This window comes from Chiloscyllium plagiosum, unplaced genomic scaffold, assembly GCF_037043375.1.
Source record: "Chiloscyllium plagiosum isolate Xiang-an unplaced genomic scaffold, Cpla_swu_hap1 HiC_scaffold_36, whole genome shotgun sequence".
Classification (NCBI taxonomy): domain Eukaryota; kingdom Metazoa; phylum Chordata; class Chondrichthyes; order Orectolobiformes; family Hemiscylliidae; genus Chiloscyllium; species Chiloscyllium plagiosum.
The window spans coordinates 20,666,030-20,686,029 of record NW_028270174.1 but is presented as its reverse complement, the minus strand read 5'-3'; the positions used below and the strand labels follow the sequence as shown (position 1 = coordinate 20,686,029).

Sequence of the window (20,000 nt, the reverse complement as noted above, 5' to 3'; positions counted from 1 at the left end):
GAACTTTTTTAAAATTACATTATCAAGTGAACTTTAACAATAGGTGCCGAGCCGGCCCAGATAATGCATTGAGAGTGTGGGGTGCCTGTGTGAGGTTGTCTATGCCCCAATGTTCAGATTGATTCTAATCTAAAAAGGGGATTTACAGAATCTTACATGGATTCATACAGTTTTTGAGCAAAATAAAATGTAATTCTGCAAGTACAAATTCACCGCACAAACTTGTGTGTGTGTGCGCGCGCGTGCGCGCGGGGGGGGGGGGGGGGGGGAGGGGGGGGGGGGTAATGAGTGTCTGTGAGAGAGTGTGTGTATGTGTGTGAGTGTAAAGGGGTATAAGTCTTTGAGAGGGAGTGTATGAGCGTATGAGAGAGGGTTTGCATGAATGTGTGTGTATGATTGTGTATGCAGCGCAGTGGGGTCACCTGTAGGGTATCATGAGCTCAAGGTCCCGGTTGAGGCCATTCGCATGGGTACCAAACTTGGCTATCAGTCTCTGCTTGCCCTCTTTCCGTTGTTGCCTGTCCTGAAGTCTTGGAGGATGGTCACCCAAAGATCCAAGGCCAAATGTCCCAGACCGCTGAAGTGTGGGACCATGAAGGGAATGGAGGATGCAATGGGGGGGGGGGGGTGGAATATGGAGAATAAGGAGCTGTGGAGGAGGAGATGGATGGGTTGGGGTAAAGGATGACGGGCTTATAGAGGACAGGTATGGGAGAGAATGTGAGGAGTAGGAACTAACACTCAGGTATAAAATTGGAAAGCATTCTAAGCTGCCAGTCTTGGTAACCTATGTTCTGAACGTGGGTCTGCATCAGAGGTAGCAGTGTCCTCGCCCATCTGTCCTGAGAATACCTTTGATTGGGCTCTGCTGGTAGGGGAGTTAGATTGTAACTTTGGCAAAGCTCCTGAATCATGAATCCTACCCCAAAGGGGAAAGTCTAGCTTTGGGAGCTGAGGTGGTGGCCAGTGCACTCAGTGAATGGTGATGTCCCCAGGTTGAAAGTAGACCTCAACAATACGGTCAAAGCCAAGATGAACATCCATCCATTGATTGACAAACTCAGGTGGCACCAACTGTTTTTTTCATAACTGAGATCTTACCACTGGGATCATGAGCCACAGAATTTCAGTGATGGCATCTCATGCTGTGACTTTGATCACCAAGCTGAGTATTTGATGACATCACTGGTAAACTGAATTACAGAGTGAAATTGCTTCAATTTAACTTCTTTGAATGACTTTCTAAATGTGCTTTTAATAAGAAGAGTTCTGTGCCTTAGGTGAGTTTGTGATCTCCATTTTAATTATATTGTATTAGATCTAATCAGCTTGCCATTTCAAGAAATTTCATTAATGAGGTTGGAAGATTATGAAATCTAAAATGCATTCCCCAAGAAGTTAATTCAGTCTGGTCTGCAATACAAACAGAGCAAAGGGACCAATTTCTGAACTGTATCATGGTCATAGGGCTCAGGCATGCTCAACATTAGGCCTCAGGAAGCTTGTTAGCAGAAGACAGGAATGGTAACAGCTCTGGTAAACCTCAAAGGATTATTAGGTAGTGACTATGAGGTGAGTTAAGTGACTGGGAGAGGGAGAAATGGGGCACTGGCTGTATTCGGAACAGTCCAGTTTTACAAACAAACTTGAAACATTTTTACATTAAAAATATTTAATATCTGTTTCAGAGAACATCCTGGACATCTAGTTTTTGCTATTAGTAACATGTTTGATCACAGAGTTCTAGCTTTAGTAAGGGCACATGGTTGCTGTCATCTTGGGAGTTATGGCAATTATTTTGCAACTGAAAAGTTGATGAAATGCCTGCAAATTTCTAGGTCATTAAAACCCCCAGCGTCCTCAGAACCTTCAGCATTATATATTACGTCGCATTGCAAGGTCAAGAAGGAGCTGGTACAGCTTGATAGCTAGTTTGTCTATTCATGTGTACATGTGACTCAATCACTTCCCAAGAGAGAAATCATGTGATTGTTATCACGATGATTCATATACACAATCTCCATTTATAGGTGCCTTTTCATTTGAATTAACAGTTTGACAGAAACACATTTTAAAAGATTCATGATTAGGGATTAGGCAGAACTTAATTGCTACCATGTTGTTTTCTGGAAAAGTTAAATTTAATCAATCCAATTCTTGCTTCAAAATATCAAATCGTATTTTAAAAATGTTATTTTGACTCCCTAAAGTTAATGATTTGAATTTCATTAATTAAACTAACAGAGAAGTTGAATCTTTTCCAGATTATTTTAGCCTTTTAGTTGTAATCAAAATGTCAAATGGATAGAATTTTCTGGATCACTGTGACCCTCAAGTAATTTCCTTCAGAAAGCGTAAGGCAGGAAGAACACAAATTTAACATGTATTGATCCTCACTACAGATAATTACAACAAAATGGTTTCAGATCACAGTGCAGTACAGCTCAGTGAAAGAAATGCAGGGGTAAACTCTTTGTGATTTGTAACAGAGAACAAAAGAAAAGTGAATTTAATGTTTCTCTTAAAAGGTTTATTTTTGCCATCTTATTACTGTGTGATTTAATTCCAACTTTGAAGTTAGACAGTTTTCAGTGTATATGTAAATATGTATACTTTGTTGGAAAAGTTAAAAGGAGCAAGAGAGCTCTAAAGTGTGTGGTAAACAGAGAGCAAGTGGACCGAGTGGAGCCCCTGCTGGTTTTATCAACAGGACCTTGTGTGCATCAATATTCCTGAAGTCCCACCAGAAACCCTGGCCAGCAGCTGGGATTGGGAATATTGTAGTGGGAAGCCAGAGGTTGGGGAGCAGGGATAGCTAGCCCTGAAAGACAATGGGAGAAGTGGTCTTGAGGTGACAGTGAGATGGTGGGGGCAATGGGCAAGATCAGGAGAAGGGGTGAATAGCCAGGGCTGAGAGTTTCGGTGAAATTGGCGGGGAGATTAGCACGGTAATACCTCAAGGGCTTCCTTTGGCAGTCTTTGGATAAGCAGTCCTATATCTCCTGACCCACAAAGAGTTGTAACGGAAGCAATTTGTGAAGACTTACCATGCTGTCTTCATAGCCTATGGCTCCTCTGACATTGGCCTGATGCCAGTGACAGAACAGCACAGGACTCTCCAACTACAAATAAACACAATATCATGGTAAAAATAATGATGCAGTTAAGCTAGGACTTGTAGAACACCAACATCTCCTTGCTCTCCAAAAGCCCTGCAGGCATCACATGCTCCAGGGACCTCAGTAAGGGCCTGAGTCTGTTATAGAGATTATACAATGCAGTGTAGCAGGTTGGAATCGGAGGTAGAAATTTTAAAATGTTGACTCCGTCCATTCACAGTTCTCACAGGAAGAATTTAAATCCTGGCTAAAATTTGTGAAATGCCATTTTTAGAGAAATAGAACAACTTTTTTGTCATTTTTTTGTCCTGAAATCTTGAAAATTGCGTGGATCACTTTGAAGACTGAGAAACAGGAGTTTCATGAAGGCTAGGTTCTCCTCACCAGCACCAATATTCTAACACAGGCAACCACTGAATAATCCAAGCTGATGGTGGAATTTAATAGAGTCCTTCAGAATCCTGGAGGGTTCTGTTAGAGAAGTTATTGCCATGAGCAGGAAGTTGGTTATCCAGCAAGCTCTGATTTAAAGCGGACAATACTAACTATGGAACCAGGAGCAACATGAATTTTTAAAATTTTGTATAGAAAATCCTTATGATTTGGAAAAATTGTCAGGAAAAGAATGGAAACAGATTTAATAATTTCCACATTAAAATTGGGTGAAGGGGGAAATTTAACAGGGCTGTGGCAAAAGGACTGGATACTGGGACGAACCAGAAAGTCTTCGAAGAGCTTGCATAAACGTGCGATCTTAACAAATGCCTGTTTTTTGACCTTGACAAGTTCCTCATCAGGAGATCAATCTGAAAGAATAGGGTTGGCTTCCAGTCAGGTGGGAAAGGCTCTGGAGTAAGCCTAAGGCCAGAGAAGTCCTGTTGAGGACCCCAGATACAGGGTGGCTATCTATCCTTCCCTCTATCATTGAGCCTGGAAGTGGACAGCTTGGAGTCATAGTTTAGGTCTTTAAAATGTTAACCTCTGAGTCAATCCCAACTCACCCATTTTGGAGCATTAATACTCACCTCTATGTGTCGATGACTGCTCAATGAACAGGCCATAAATATGAATGAAGTGAAAAGCATTCTTCCTCTTCTGCACTAGAATGACTGAATATGGGTTTAAATACAATAATGCATACTGAAGATGAATAATGTAGCTGCCAATTCTAACATTGCAATTCCTAATGATTTTGAGATAATATTTTTAAAATTATAACTTAATGCTATTTGATTGAATAATTTTACACTTTAACCATTAAAAGTATGAAGTTTGCTTTCATTGTTTTAAGATAAGACTTCTTATCTTGTTTTGAAATGGTAACAAATTTGAATTGTGATTTTGTGCTATTCACTCAGCAGTCATGATGGCAATGAACTGTACTTTATATCATGGAATTTCAAAAGAAAAATTTAGTGTGAATGATTTCTTAATAAATCTTTTCTATGTTCGAAAGACTTCCTTAAAATGTTTTCTTTTGTGGGGCAGTCTTAAACCAGAGGTTGTAAATATAACTGGCCGGATTTGCTGATGGTCAGGTATTTACTTCGGTAGAGAGTTGGGAGTTGTGAGAGTTGAGAATTGGGAACCTTATGATTTTCAATCCTAGCAGAATCTGAAGGATTTGTCTAGAAAACTGAAGATTCCACAAGCAATTCCCTAGCTGCTTGGAACCCTCAAAGTCGCCATTCAGATTGGAGGGTTCGGATTGTTGTGCTGCTGTTAAGTAGCTAGTCAAAGTCTGAAATGCGTCATTTTGTAAACAAAAAGAAGCGAAGGGGCAAGCTGTGCGTGATTGCCAATCCCCTGAAAATCTGGCCCAAAGAGTCACCAACAATTCCAACAGGTCACTCAGGAGGAAACTGGTGATTAGAATGTGGAATTCGCCACCACTGGAAGTAGTTAATATGAATAGGATAGATGGACATAAAAGCAGGTTAGATATGCAAGTGATGGAGAATGAAAAATAAAGTTTGATCAGGCTTGCTGGAGAGGGATAGGAAAAGGCTCAGGTGGAGCATAAACACTGGTACAGACCAATTGGCCTATTTCTGTACTTGAATCCCTTTACAACTCTATGTAAAAGTATATGACTCAGATCATGTGGGGATGGTGATAGCTTAGGTGTGATGTCTGGACTAGTAACCCAGAACTATAAGTTTTGAATCCCACCATGGCAAATGTTGAAATTTGAATCTGGGATAAATGTCTGGTCTAATGGCAGTCATGGGTGGCACAGTGGTTAGCACTGCTGCCTCACAGCAGCAGGAACCTGGGCTTGATTCCTCGGGTGACTGTCTGCATGGAGTTTGCATGTTCTCCCCATGTTTGTGTGGGTTTCTTCCAGGTGCTCTGGATTTCCCCCACAGATGTTCAGGTTAGGTGGATTGGCCATGCTAAATTGCCCATTGTGTTCAGGGATGTGCAGGCTAGGTGGATTAGCCATGGGAAATGCAAGGTGACACATATAGGGTGGGATATTGGGAGTGGTGGGGGTAGGCATGTCTGGGTGGGATGCTGTTTGTGTGGACCTAACGGGCTGATTGATCTGCTTCCACACTGTAGAGATTCACCATTGATTGTCATTAAAATCCCATCTGGTTCGTTAAAGGAAGGAAACTTTCTACCCTTACCTGGTCTGGCCTACATGTGACTCCAGACCACAGCAATATAGTTGACTCTTAACTGCCCTCTGGATGATTAGCAATAGGCAATAAATGCTGGCCCAGCCAATGACTCCCCTATTCAATGAATAAATATTTAAAAATGACTAGTCATACTGGCCCCATCATTGCACTGTTAATTATGTTAAGTATACTTTCCATTGGGTACTATTTCAGTCAAATTAAATGATGGATATTCAAAACTTCAGTCACACAGCTGTCTTATAAATTTTTAATGAAAGCAAATTGTCCCTATTTTAAAAAGAACAGTTCTCAGAAACAATTTGATTCCTGAATTGATGTTTCAGTGTTGTTAATTATTCAGCTGTTAAAATTCTCACTGTTGTTCCAGGAAAACTGAGTGCCCATAAAGGTTTTCAGGATCTCAACACAAGAAATAAAAATCTCAGCAAACAGAAAAATCCCTTATTTGTAAAGTCCCAGCAATGAGTGTTTTTAAATATCCTATATTTCTTCAGGGCTGGACTCTTCAAAACCATGTTAACCTTCTCAGTCAGCATCTTATGCTCGTAACAAATCTTGTACCAATGAATGGTTAGTATGAGTCAAGCCTAAAGTGTCCACATCCATTAGTAATGATAAGTATAGTTCTAAATGTTGAATATACTAAGCGCATTATTTAGTCTTAATTGTAACTTGTCGGCATCTTATTTATTCTTTTCCAGTTCCTTGCTGTTTTTGATTATAATCCATTACAAGACAGTCCCAATATTCATCCCAGCCATGAACTGGCTTTTAAAGAGGGAGATATAATTTGTTTGTATGGAAAACAAAGAAAAGATGGCTTCTGTGAAGCAGAGGTAAGCAGCTTATTTTGCTTTGTTCTTGCATTCAGAGGAGCTGATGACATAAAAGTAATGTCACTGGAATAATAATTCAGAGACACAGAGTAATACTTTGGGGATATGTGTTCAAATCCCAGCACAACTGCTAGTAGAATCTGAATTCATTTAACAAAAATGTAATCTGGAATAAAAAGCTTTCATACTATGGGGGCACCTCAATTCTGTCTCCAGTAACAGATTATTATGAAAGAACAACACCCAAGCATGAGTTAATTTATTGTCACATTATACTGCATTTAAATTTCTTGATTCATAATTGATAATAGTGATAAAATCCTCCCTGCGATCATCACCATTTATCTTTCCACACCGTTAACTTTCATCTGTTGATATTCTGTGATGTCTTCATTACCTGGTTTTAAGCCTGTCAAGTTTTCTGGTATATAAATTCCTTGGAACAGAAACTGGCTTTGGTTCATGACCAAATGTTAAGTGTCATTTTGATTGACTGACATCATTATAGCGATGGATGCCATTATGATACTTAAAACATGATTTAGTCTCATCCATAGGCAGTAAAATAAACAATTGTGAAGCCATAATTGGACCTGGTTTCACTCACTTTCCAGGAGAAAGTTTTTGGCAAGTGTTGCATTGCTTTGTTTAAAAAGTACTCTACCCTATGCTCTGCAGTTGCCTTAACAAGATAAACTTAAAGAGTGAAAATAACAAAGATTTATCACGCCAATGGACTAATCCCTAATAAAACTAGCTGATGTTAATCGCAATGAGTACAGAACGTATATATTGTCTTTTATCCATTATTTCACAGGATATGAACATTTATTGCCCATCCCAAATTGACATTGAACACCACCACCTTAAGTCTGTAGTGCACCTTGGTGTAGGCACTGTAAGGAAGGAAATGCCAGAATTTTTTTTTTGGCAGCACTGGAGTAACAGCTAAATAGTTCCAAGACAAAATGGTGTAAAATTAGTCATTGTTTGGGATTAGCTATTATGGTGATAAAATAAAAAAGACAAAATATTTTTCTAAGAACTAAGAGTAGGTTAGATGTTGACTAGTGTTGAAGGATATACCAGTTAAAATATGATTGCAGTTATTTCAATTGTATTTAAATGATAGCCCATTCTGCTGAACTGGGCTAACATATTGACAATCGTAATTACATCAAATTGGCATACAACTGCCATTCATTGAGTACTCCCTTGACTTGTTACATTTTCCAAAGTATATCACTCAGATTTATCAGGATTAAATTCCATCTGCCAATGATCTTTCCATCTGGCCAATCTGTTTATATGCTCCTGTAACCTAAGACCTTTTTACTCACCTGATCAATCTTCATGTCATCTGCAAGCTTACTTATTCCACCACCTCCCACACTCTCAACCACATTGTTTATATATCTCATGAGCAATGATGGAACTAGCACCGACCATGTGGAAGAAGGCTTTTGACAAAGAGAATACTGTGTAACATTAAAATGCATTGGATTGGGGTAGTGTATTGATTTGGATAGAAAATTGGTCAGCAGATAGGAAACAGAGTATGAATAAATGGGTCTTTTTCTGAAGGGCAGGCAGTGACGAGTGGGCTACCACAAAGATTGGTACTAGAATCTCAGTTATTCATAATATACGTGAATAATTTATGTGGGGGAAACTAAAGGTAACACGTCAAAATTTGCAGATGACACAAAGCTGGGTGAAGGGGTGAACCTTGAGGAAGATGCAGAGATATTGCAGTGTGATTTGGACAGGTTGAGTGAGTGGGCAAATGCCTTGCAGATGCAGTATAATGGGATAAGTGTGAGGTTATCCAGTTTGGTAGCAAAAATAGGACGGCAGATTATTATTTGGTTGTGAGAGGTGAATGTTCAATGAGACCTGGAAGTACTCATTACCTAGTTGCCGAAAGTAAGCATGCAGGTACAGCAGGCAGTAAAGAAGGCAAACTGTATTTTGGCCTCCATAGTAAGAAGATTCAAATACAGGAACAGGCATGGCTTGCTGCAATTCTATTGGAGATTGGTGAGGCCATATCTCGAATATTGTGTGCAGTTTTGGTCTCTTTATCTGAAGAAGGATGTTCTTACTATAGAGGCAGTGTAGCAAAAATTAACCAGTTTGATTCCTGGGATGGCAGGATTGACATGTGATGAAAGATCAAATTGGTTAAGAATGTATTACTGGAGTTTAGAAGAGGGGTTGGATCTCATAGTCCTATTAGAATTTAATAGGTTCCTAACATGTTAGATGCAGGAAGGATGTACTGATGGTGGGGAAGTCCAGAACTCACGATCATAGTTTAAAGATAAGGTTTAAATACTTTAGGACTGAGATGGGAAATTTCTTTACCCAGAGTGTGCTGAGCCTGTGGAATTCACTACCACTGAGAAAAATTGTGTTTTCAAGAATGTGAATTGCTGCTGTTCACCACTACCTTGTTCTGCTGGCCTTGCAGAAATGCTCACCTGCTGTGAAAGAATTCAAAAATATTATTTTAACATTAGGGTTTCTGAGTCTGATTCTCCCTGCCCCTCCTACCCCCACACCACCACTGTCTAAAGTTCATTTATAACATCCGTACAAATAACATTTCTGGAATAGTCTATTAATTTTTCTGAAATTTTCTGTTACCTACTAAACAAGTGTCCTAATAGACACAAATTAATGACCTAATGCTAATTATGAGCCGTGTGCAGCAGAAAGATGCTGAGTGTTCACACAGATTGATCAAATATATGTTGTTAACATGGTTTCTGTTAAGTAACCAGAATTTCCATAGCAACACTTTGGAAACCTGCCATGATAACAGTGTTGCTATGGAAATCATGACTAGTTGATAAAAGTGTACTAAAAAGGCACACATAAGAAATGGTATCAAATATCTTTAATGTCCACTTTTCAAGAATCTTGTCATATTCCTTATTATAACTGGAGAAAAAATAAATAGTTGTAGATAAATTTTCCTCATCTGTCTAGCAATGATCAATCTGCAACATCATGGTTTAAATATTCCTTATTTAGTCTTTGTATTGAAGTTATAATTTATTTTCTTGGAACATATTTACAAAATCAATATTAGTAGTGAACTGGAGAACTTTTCACAAATATTTTCATAATGCTTATACATATATTCTGGGGAAGATTCCTTGTCACTGTAGCTTTAAAATCTAATCCACCATCAAATTACAGTTAATTCAATAATCCAAACTCCCACATTACCTTTGCAATATCTTATCAATGCTCAGAAGTAACTCCATTCCTTTTTCAGGTATAAATTACCAGTGTATTTTCAACTATTTAAACCATCACACATACAATAATAAATAATATACTGAAACAGTTTTTTACAGTCTAATTGCAGCATCTTAAATTATGAAGTGCATTTCCCACTTTGCATCATTAAATTATGGGTAGCAGAATGCAATATCTATCTTTCAACCTTTTCTGTTAGTACAAAAATCTATTTCCTGTTGCCCTTTAAAAAACAATGCCAGACGTCATGGATGAAATATACAGTGTACTCATAATAGGCCAACAGGATCTGGTAAAAGATAAGTGCAGTTAGTCAAATGCACCCTTACTTCAGCAAAGCAATCCAGATTTCTAATACTTTCTAAGTGTTCCACTGAAAATACATGTTGCAGTTACCATAATTCACCATTTTTGTTTAAGTATGTAATTTATTTGGCTAGTGGATAAACTTAATGAAAGATTTAACTCTATGCCGACAATGATGTTGTCAGTTCAACTTTTCTTGGTGTTAAGTATTAAATTACCCCCAGTCCTATAGTTTTTTTCAAAGTTATGGTTCATTCAATTTTCCTGGTGTTCCTGGAGACTTTCCAGTTCTTTTGTGCAATGTGTCACCATATTGAAAAGCCTCTTTACAAATTCAGTCTTTTCTTTGGAAAGATCATTAAGCAGTAGGTTTGACACAGACTACTTTCCTTCTGGGAATTTGGCTGATAGTCCAATTAAAGATGGCATTAAACATTTTAAAATTCCTGAACATACAAAGATGGCCTTGTGTTGTATGCAAGGCTTAGGGCTGTAAATTCTACTATGGTCCATTATGTTAAGAAACTGTTAAAACTCCCCTCCCTTTGCCCTGAAGATACTGATTGTTAACATTACCATATAATGTGTTGTCTGTAAAATGTCAGCTTTTTTTCATTTTCATTTTAATTGCTTTGTAACATTAGAACTGAATCACAAACTGCACAGCTCCATCAGTCAATCTTTGTTAATAGAAATAAATAGAAATGTTCTGTGAACTAAACTTACCACCCAGTCAGATAAATTATACAATTATTGGTTAGAACTACTTTAATATGAATGCAGATCCTTTTAGGTCTAACTCTTAAAAGTCATCTCCTAACCTGCACATAAAACAAAATAACTTAAGCGACCAGGATTTCTGTGAAGGCTATCCCCATTTGCTGCAGTGAACATGTTTGGCTTTATGATAAATTACTTTTGCCTGAATTAAATTTCAAAATGAGTAGACTGGGTTTAGTATGAACCCATAGCTTCCTATTGAATGTCAGTAATTTTTAATCTGTATTTTTGTGACCATCTCCTGGTAGTGGTTCCAATTGCAGATTGACTCTGGGACTGAAATATTGCAGCTAGATAAGAACATGTCAAAATTAATGACAAGTTGACATTGCGATGAGACACAAAAAATCCAGCAATTTGTGGCAAATGACAACTCATAATGTGTTTCTTCCTTGCCACAAATTGTTGGATGAATTACATATTAATAAAAACTTGTGTATTAAGCTCCCCTACAATGTATGGGCCATTGTGTAACACTTTCCCATAACTTCTGGTTGCATTGAACATGCAGAATTGAATGTGGCCCAACTGCCAGGATTGTAATGATACACAATCCTGACTCTGACCGCTCCACGCAGCTGACTAACCCTGACTAAGTCCCTGGACTGAGTTCCTATTCCATCTTGGACTGTATGACTCTATGACTGTAGTGGAGCTCCCTGACTGATATGAGTCCCTCTTGACTTGACTGAAGATTACTCCCATTAGACACTGAGATATGGCCATTCAGTTGAAGCACTTTTCATATCTTTGCCATGTAAGCTACTGGCACACGCTGCAGGAGTGATATTGATGTAACATGTGACCATAAAATAACATGTCCAACTGACTGATCATTGCTGGCAAAAATGACAAGCAGCCTGGTTATATATGTGCACCACAAAGCAAAGCAAGGCAGAAGTACTGTGAGTATTTTAAGTTCAGAATGGTGGCAACAAAGTGCAAAAAAAGCAAGGCAGAGATGCTGTGAGCATTCAAGAAGGTGCAAAGTGACTGACAGCCAAGAGTCACCTGATGAAGGAGCGTCACTCCGAAAGCTAGTGTGCTTCCAATTAAACCTGTTGGACTATAACCTGGTGTTGTGTGATTTTTAACTTTGTACACCCCAGTCCAACACCGGCATCTCCGAATCATGACAGCCAAGAGAGAAAGCAAGGAGTCCTGAACTGCATCCTAGTCCAATCCATGAGATGCGTGCTTGTCCTTGTGTGCAAAGTGGCCTGGCAGCAACATTGTAATGTGAGATTTTGGTGTGCTGCAAAGTGCAATATTGAAGTGGGATATTCTGTGGGAGTTGGGGGTGATGATGTGTTGAGCCTAGTGCTTATCCGAGACCTGTCTCTATGGATTGGAGTTGGGGTTGGGGAGTAGGAAGGTCATTACCAATGATGCTTGCCTGGAGCTTTTGGGGACTGCTGGCTAAAGCAGAGGCTTGATGGAGCAAGCATTGAGCTGAAGCTGCCAAATATCCACTCTGACTTTCATGTCAAGAATTTTCACTGTCTACTTTTATCTCCACCAAATAGGGGAATAGGAAGCTGGATGTTAAAAAGGTGAGAATAGCTAATAACAAGATGTTAATGTGAGCAAAACAGTCCCTTGTTGTTCACTATTGAGATTCTTATATTATTAGTGAAATCCTGGTGGAACATTGTGCCTGTAATTTTTTTCTTGCCATCAGGAATCCAATGTTTCTAATTTTGCTCTAGTTTTCTAACTGACTCATCATTGCCCATATCACTTAGAGTTGGAAAAAAAATCACCGCATTTGTTTCATTCACTCTGTATTTTCCAAACTTTCTTGTCACTGCCTACATTGTTCACACACTGGGAAATTCAGAGAAATTTAGTTATGAGATGGAACAAAACATGCAATCCATTAATAAAATCTGAACCAATGCTTTAGTAATTTTAATTCCTGCTTTTATCACCTTGCTAACCACTTACAAGTAAGAAGCATTACTTGCAAAGTAAATAACCAAAAATGCAAACCGTTTGCAAAACATTTTTGAAATTGCCGTGAAATTGTTTGATAATAGGGTGAATTAAAATTTGTTCACTGAGTCCTACCCTGTGCCAGGGGTTTGGAGCTTCAGTGATTGAGTCATCCTGAACTGCTATACACTAGGCTTTGGATACGTCGATTCTCCTGCTCCTCAGATGCTGCCTGACTGGCTGTGCTTTTCCAGCACCACACTCTTGGCTCTAACCTCCAGCATCTGCAGTACTCACTTTCGTCTTTGAATATATTTCGACAACTGGCATGCATGCTGCTGACACAAAGCCCTGCAGTCTAAACATCTGGCTGAAAACATGATAGACTAAGTTATTACAATTCATTCATGCTAGTTTGACCTGCAGCTTTCTCTGCTAGCATGACTTCATTCTTGGGTTTATTATTATCTGTTATTCTTAATTGGATTCCTAATTTCCTCCTAACTTCAAATTTTCCATAAAATAAAAGCTAGCGGAAGACTGTCCATTTGGAAGTGAGAAAGTGGACATTATTTGCTTTGGAGAAGTGAGTTGATATTTCTGGGCAGCTTAGGAAACTGTATGCCTGGATGCTTGAATTTTCTGTATTTTGGAGTTTGATTTCAATTTACCCACTCAGAGTATGTTTTTTGTCGAGTAAATTGCTGCTTCTTATCCCAGGGGTTCATTCAAAGCCCTAATATATTTTTCTGAGAATCTAAATTTCTGTAAGTTGTCAACTTGTAAATTTCTTTGTGTGGGAGAGAGGGCACATGATTTATTATCAGTTGTAAACTGTTTCCTGAATGTTGAAGGTACTGTTTTCACAGGTTAATGGAAGGCGAGGTCTAGTACCAACAAGCTTTCTTGGTGCCAGCATTGAAATGCCAAAAACGTTGAAACACAAAGCAGTAAGTAATGTTACATTCTCTATATATGTGGTCATATAATTTATTGAGTACAAAAAAAAGCTGACTGCTTAATTTTCTGTAATTCTATTATTTTGTGTTCTTGGTATTATTAGAATTTTTTTAAGATGGGATACAGTGTGAGAAAATGTAAGGTCATGCACTTTGGTAAGAAGAATAGAGGCATGGACTATTTTCTAAATGGAGAGAAAATTCAGAAATCTGAAGTGCAAAGGGACTTGGGAGTCCTTGTCCAGGATTCTCAAAGGTAAACTTGCAGGTTGAGTTGGTAGTTAGGAAGGTAAATACAATGTTGGCATTTATTTTGAAAGGATTAGAATATAAAAGCAAGGATGTACTTCTGAGGCTTTATAAGGCCTTTGTCAGACCATATTTAGAGTATTGTGAGCAATTTTGGGCCCCAATTTTGGGAAGAATGTATTGGCTATGGAGGGGGTCCAGAGGAGATTAATGAGAATGATCCAGGAATGAAAGGCTCAACGTCTGAAGAACGTTTGAGGACTCTGGGTCTATACTTGGTGAAGTTTAGAAGGATGAGGGGGATTCTAATTGAAACTTGTAGAATACTGAATGACCTGGACAGTGTGGATATTGGGAAGATATTTGCATAAGCAGGAGAGTCTCGGACCCAAGGGCACAGCCTTAGAGTAGAGCGAAGATCCTTTAGAATGGAGTTGAAGAGAAACTTCTTCAGCCAGAGAGTGGTGAATCTATAGAATTCATTGCCATAGAAGGCTCTGGAGGCTAGGTCATTGAGTATATTTAAGGCTGAGATAGGTTCTTGAGTATCAAGGGGATCAAAAGTTATGGGTACGAAGTGGGAGATTGGGGTTGAGAAATTTATCAGCCATGATTGAATGGTGGAACAGACTCAGTGGGTCGAATGGCCTCCTCCTGGGTCTCATAAAGTGGGACGAACTCATGATCTTGTCTCGGCAATAATCTGCTGGATCACCCACCCACAGATTGGACAATCTGTTTGGATATGCATTAAAATCAGTGGTGTGTTAGTTAGTCAGCTTTTAGCGCAGGTTTCAATCCTATCCATCGGATTTTAATTGATAACGATGTTATTTCAGTCTCAGTCAAGGTCAGTAAGTTCACCTCCAGGGCATCATGGGATACCTGAGATTCCTAGCTCCTTAGAAGACATCCACAAACAAAAGCTGAATGACCGGCAATGGTTATTCAGAAGAACATGAGTAAGTTTGACAACGTTACACTTCTCATTTGCCATTTTGTTGAAGAGTGTTAAAATGTCAGATGTTGCACTTTAAAAAAAAAACTGCTCTTTTCTTTTCCTGTCAATACAATCTTTATTTCCCTTTGCTACTTTTCTTTCTGTACCTCATTTGACAGGAATTCACCTATTTTAATTTACACTTCCTTCTCTGCACTGATAATTTGTTTTTGAATGCTTTGTGGGGTGTGGGCATCACTGCCACAGCTGGTATTGGCTACCATCATACGTGGCCCTCGAATTGAATGGCTTGTCTAAAATGGCTCATTGCTGTGGGTCCGGAGTCACATGTAAACCAGACTAGGTAAGGATGACAGATTTCCATCAAAGGATTAGAGTGAACCAGATTTTTATTTTTGTTTCGGACAATCAATGATGATTTCATATCCATCATTACTAAAAATAGTTCTCAATTCCAGTTTTTATAAGTTTAACAAATTCTACCAACTTCCATGGCAGAATTTGAGTCCATTTTGCGGGGAACTAGCCTGGCCCCACTCATTGCTAGTCTAGTGACAATGCCATTCTGCAGTCATGCTGTCCTGTACCACACAGTTATTCAGAAGATTGTTTAAGGACATGCACAGTTGCTTCACTCAATCCCATGTACCCTGTTGCCCTCACTGCAATGTTATTAGTCCACACACTTTTGACAAATTAACAGGCAAAAATGCATTTAAAAACTTGAACATGCACAGTGTCATTCGGTATCCTGATACAACAAAATCTAGGCCATAATGAAATGTACTTCATTTGGACTACCCAAGTAATTGTTACAAGGACAAAAGATAGATGGCTTACAACTATAACTGCATGATTTCATCATTCTTATAATGCACAGTGTTGTAATGGAACCGTTGGAACATATTCTGATGCATTTAATGTCTCACTGATGGCATATTCTGTAATTCTGAATAAAATGACCTGAAGTGTTTCACAGTCAAATTAAAATTTACACCCACTGAATCCCTGTAGATGTATTGTAATGTTTAAATTAACTCAACAAATAGTTTTGTATTTGCAAAAACAACTTCATGATTTTTTAAGCTTTATCTCATCATGTAACCTAACCAATCAAACATTTATGAAACTAGCCCCATACTTTACATAGATTTAGAATTTAGTTGCTCTGAAAGACAAGTTAATTCAGTTTGTGTTATGAAGCCCATAAAAGGTGTTGAGCTCGATATATGCGGAAATTCATGGTTGGATGTGAAGTTATTACGTGTTATACCGTTGTTATTACATCACGTTTACTTTTTGTTCTGAAAATCTTTACAGGTATGAAGCTTAAAAGATTGCCATTATTATCTGAAGATCTAAATGTGCACTGCTATATTTGTCAAATTGAATTATCTGGTAAATCTGCAGTCTCTGCTGAATGAACTCTTCTTCACTTACATTCGGTGCTAAATCCCAACAAAACCATAGCTTTGTATCATTGCCTTTAGTTTATTACCATGTAAATCTATTTAATTTTTATGCTACCACCCCCTTATTTCTTGTTTGTGCTCCTGGCCAAAGTTGTGTATCTTTACACTTGGCCTTTTATATCCTTGTGCACTTTTCATCTTTTTAAGTACAAAAGAAAGTGCTGACTTAGTCACATGACTTCGGTGACAAATCCACATCAATGTTCTTCACAGAAATGTACTACAATGCTACTGTCCTGCTGCAAACACATGAAAAGCAACACTCAAAGCTCAACATAAATTTTCCTTATTTACGCATTCTAAAACAAAACATGTATAAAAATTTGGCTTATCTTTTTGCATATTACATCATCCAACCCATTTGTGCTGATGATCAATGCCTTGGACAAATAACAAACAGAAGGACCTCTGTTGTATAAATGAAACTTCTATCCCTACATGTATGTTGTATGCAACAAACCTGTATGTGTGCGGAAAGTGCAGAATCAGTGTACTGTGCAGTTCTCCTGGTGGCATGTGTGCATGTTTTGGTCAACAGCCCTTTAATTTTAAAAGGGGATTTATTAAGCACAGTTGTCACGAAGCAAATTTGTTTAACATTTCACTTCTTTTGAAGTGTGTCTCAGGATCCAATTCAGGAGGCAATAGTGCTTACTCTTTGTTTGTTCTTTATTTGTATATTATATGTACAGTAGAAGACAACTTGTTTGCACTCTTCATTGTCTATTGCACCTGAACAAACAACAAGTACTTTTAATTTTTTTAAAAAAGAAATAATACTGCACTAACAACTTTGAGGTATTTTAAAAAATGAAAGTTTTCTTCCTAAAGTTGTTCTTGCAAGAAAATCCCTTACAAAACAATTGATAATTTGTCATTAAAAAGGAGTAATTTATTGGTTGGTGCTGTAGTGTCAGTTCTGGTATTTGGTTAAAAGGAAACCTCTGCAGTAATGACAGCTCTTCCTGAAAATTCCTAAAAGAACTACTTAATAAGTTTATAAATTCTCTGATACCCACAGTAAAATGTGCAAATTATTAGACTTTGGAATTTAATGATATTCAATATCATCCCAAATTCCTTAGTTTATTTAGGTTCCTATGATGGTAATTGCAAACTGTATTACGTTATTAACAGAAATATATTGGTTGTACAAAATGTTACAAAACTAACATATTTCCCATTAAACCACATAAGTGAAACATGATGAATGTCAATGCAAAATTTATACTCTGTCCTATTTAATCAGTAATGAAATAGATGGAAACAATTTAATTTAATAACATATTTTGCCAGTAATGTTGAGCTTTTACTGACTGGCAAAGAATTTGGATAATCCAAAATCAGTAATTTTCTTTGCATGCAACATAGTGATTCTGCTCAAATGAGGAAATGGATGAAATGCAGTGTTCCTTTTGCAATTGCTTTTCTCCAAACCCTTATAATGTTTGTTAATAGAAAACTTCAGTGCATGATTTGTTGATCGTACTGTGGCCTTGTGACAAACAGCAAATCTAAACTTTAATCCATTTAGATAAAACCAGCGGATGTGGAACAATCTTCACACCATTACCTTTTTCATTTCCAGTATGGCAAAAAAGATATGTATATAATATGTATGTATATGTGTATATACACACACATATTTATAAATAAATATGGGAATGTACATGTGTGTGTATATATATTGTACACAACACAACAGATTTTCTTTTTGTTTCAACGTGTTATAAATCCTTCAGTGCCTTATAGAGGCAGAGAAGAATTAAAATTGTAATACTAGGTTTCTGCACAAGCCATGTTTGAATTTTGTCTGTCCAAGCCAAACACTTACAAGGCTGTATTATTGTTTCTTAGTATGACTTGGTCTTGAGAATTTTCCTTAGTGCACAAGGGCCTTGCAAAACAAATGGAATAGAGTTTAGATGTGTTTTATTAAGGTAGAAGCATAAAAAAATGTCGGCAGATTTCTAATGTACAGATTACTGAATTAATGTATTGTAGTCACCGCTGTTTCTTAAATGGTTGTACATCACACATTTATAAATTGTTTATTAAATAACACTAAAGATTACTTAAAATCCTGTTGATTTACTTGTTAATAAAATTGTAAGGTTATTTTTGTAAGCTAGTAACATGTAAATGATTTCTATACATTTGTATATTGTATAATGTATGCATTTTGTATTAAAATAAACATATAAAGTTCTTCTGGAAACTCGTTCTTTTTCTGATTTAGTATTGGAAATAAAGATTGTATTTCTTTCTAGTGCCTCCAATGCTCCTAAGGAAATGGAAGTTAACACAGATGTTTTTAAATATAAAAGTAAAATATATGTACATAGGTGTGACTAAATTTAGCCTTTTCTGAGGAGTCAATGCCTCAGTTCGACGCAACTGCGATGTTTTCAGATAATCTTAATCAAGTTATTGCTGTTTGCATGTGTATAGAACACTATTTGGTACCATGAGGCCCATCACATTCAAAAACTGAAAAGGTGATGAACATTATAAATGTCACAATCACCTGGGATCAGCATTGAGGTGTATAGGTGTAACATAGAAAATTAACTTGTACCTGAACTGTTCTTTAGTAGATCTGTATTGGATGCTAACATTCACACCAAATGTGGTTTAAAAAAATGAATTACATGGCAGAATGATTGAATGATAGCCATAAAATAGAAAACTATTATTGACAATCAAATTGATAAGTGGGAGAATCGTCCATTAGGGAATCATGCTGGAACTACCATTAACAGAAATTATTTGGTCTCGGAAGTCAAAGACCTGATGTGAAAATTTGCCAATGATACAAAATTGGTCATTGTAGCTAATACTGAAAGGCATAACAGTTGAATAAATGAGAATTAAATGAAGTGTAAAATGATAGGCAAAATAATAGGAAAACCCATTCCTTGGGAGATAAGACTTGAAATGATGTAAAAGAGTGTGAGAATCAGAACATAGGTGAATAAAAGAGAACCAAAGGTTGGTAAGGCTGAAGTAGTGCTAAGTACAGGAGTTTATTTCTAAAGAAGTAGAATATAACAGTAGTTTGACAGTGCAATGTTGCCACTCGCAGAAGGGTTAACAGCCAGACCACACTAATTTAAAATAATTGCCATTAAATGCCTGCAGTCAAGACATCTACCCCCTTAAGGAGTGTGGTATGACCTCCAAAGTTGCCAGTCAATCACAGCTATTACAGTAGTGCCACCAGCCGTAATGGTCACTGTTAGTATTACAGTAGGCTCAGACCAGTAAAGATTGAGGAGGCTCCAAAGTGAGCCAACAACAGGGGTGCGGGTCAGTCACGAGGGCAGGGGGATGGGGTTTATTGTTGTTGGGAGGGGAAGCTCTTGTTGGCAGGATGGGTTCTCTGTGAACTACAGCATGCTTAATGATAGGGACCTCCCCAGGTCACCATAAAAGTGGCCAGGATACACTAGGAATCAGCCCTGA

At 37.8% G+C, this 20,000-nt stretch overlaps 1 protein-coding gene across 5 annotated transcripts in view; it reads left to right on the top strand.

Moving 5' to 3' along the window:
• LOC122539251 (uncharacterized) overlaps positions 1-18,744 on the top strand; it is a 122,876-nt gene extending 104,132 nt beyond the window's left edge. For all 5 annotated transcript variants that reach the window (XM_087980030.1, XM_087980031.1, XM_087980033.1 and 2 more), the window contains 4 exons: positions 6,469-6,603; positions 13,764-13,844; positions 14,942-15,064; positions 16,384-18,744. In XM_087980030.1, coding sequence (XP_087836156.1) covers positions 6,469-6,603; positions 13,764-13,844; positions 14,942-15,064 — 339 coding nt within the window. In that variant the 3' untranslated portion in view covers positions 16,384-18,744. The remainder of the gene's footprint in view (positions 1-6,468; positions 6,604-13,763; positions 13,845-14,941; positions 15,065-16,383) is intronic.
• The last annotated feature ends 1,256 nt before the right edge of the window (positions 18,745-20,000 follow it).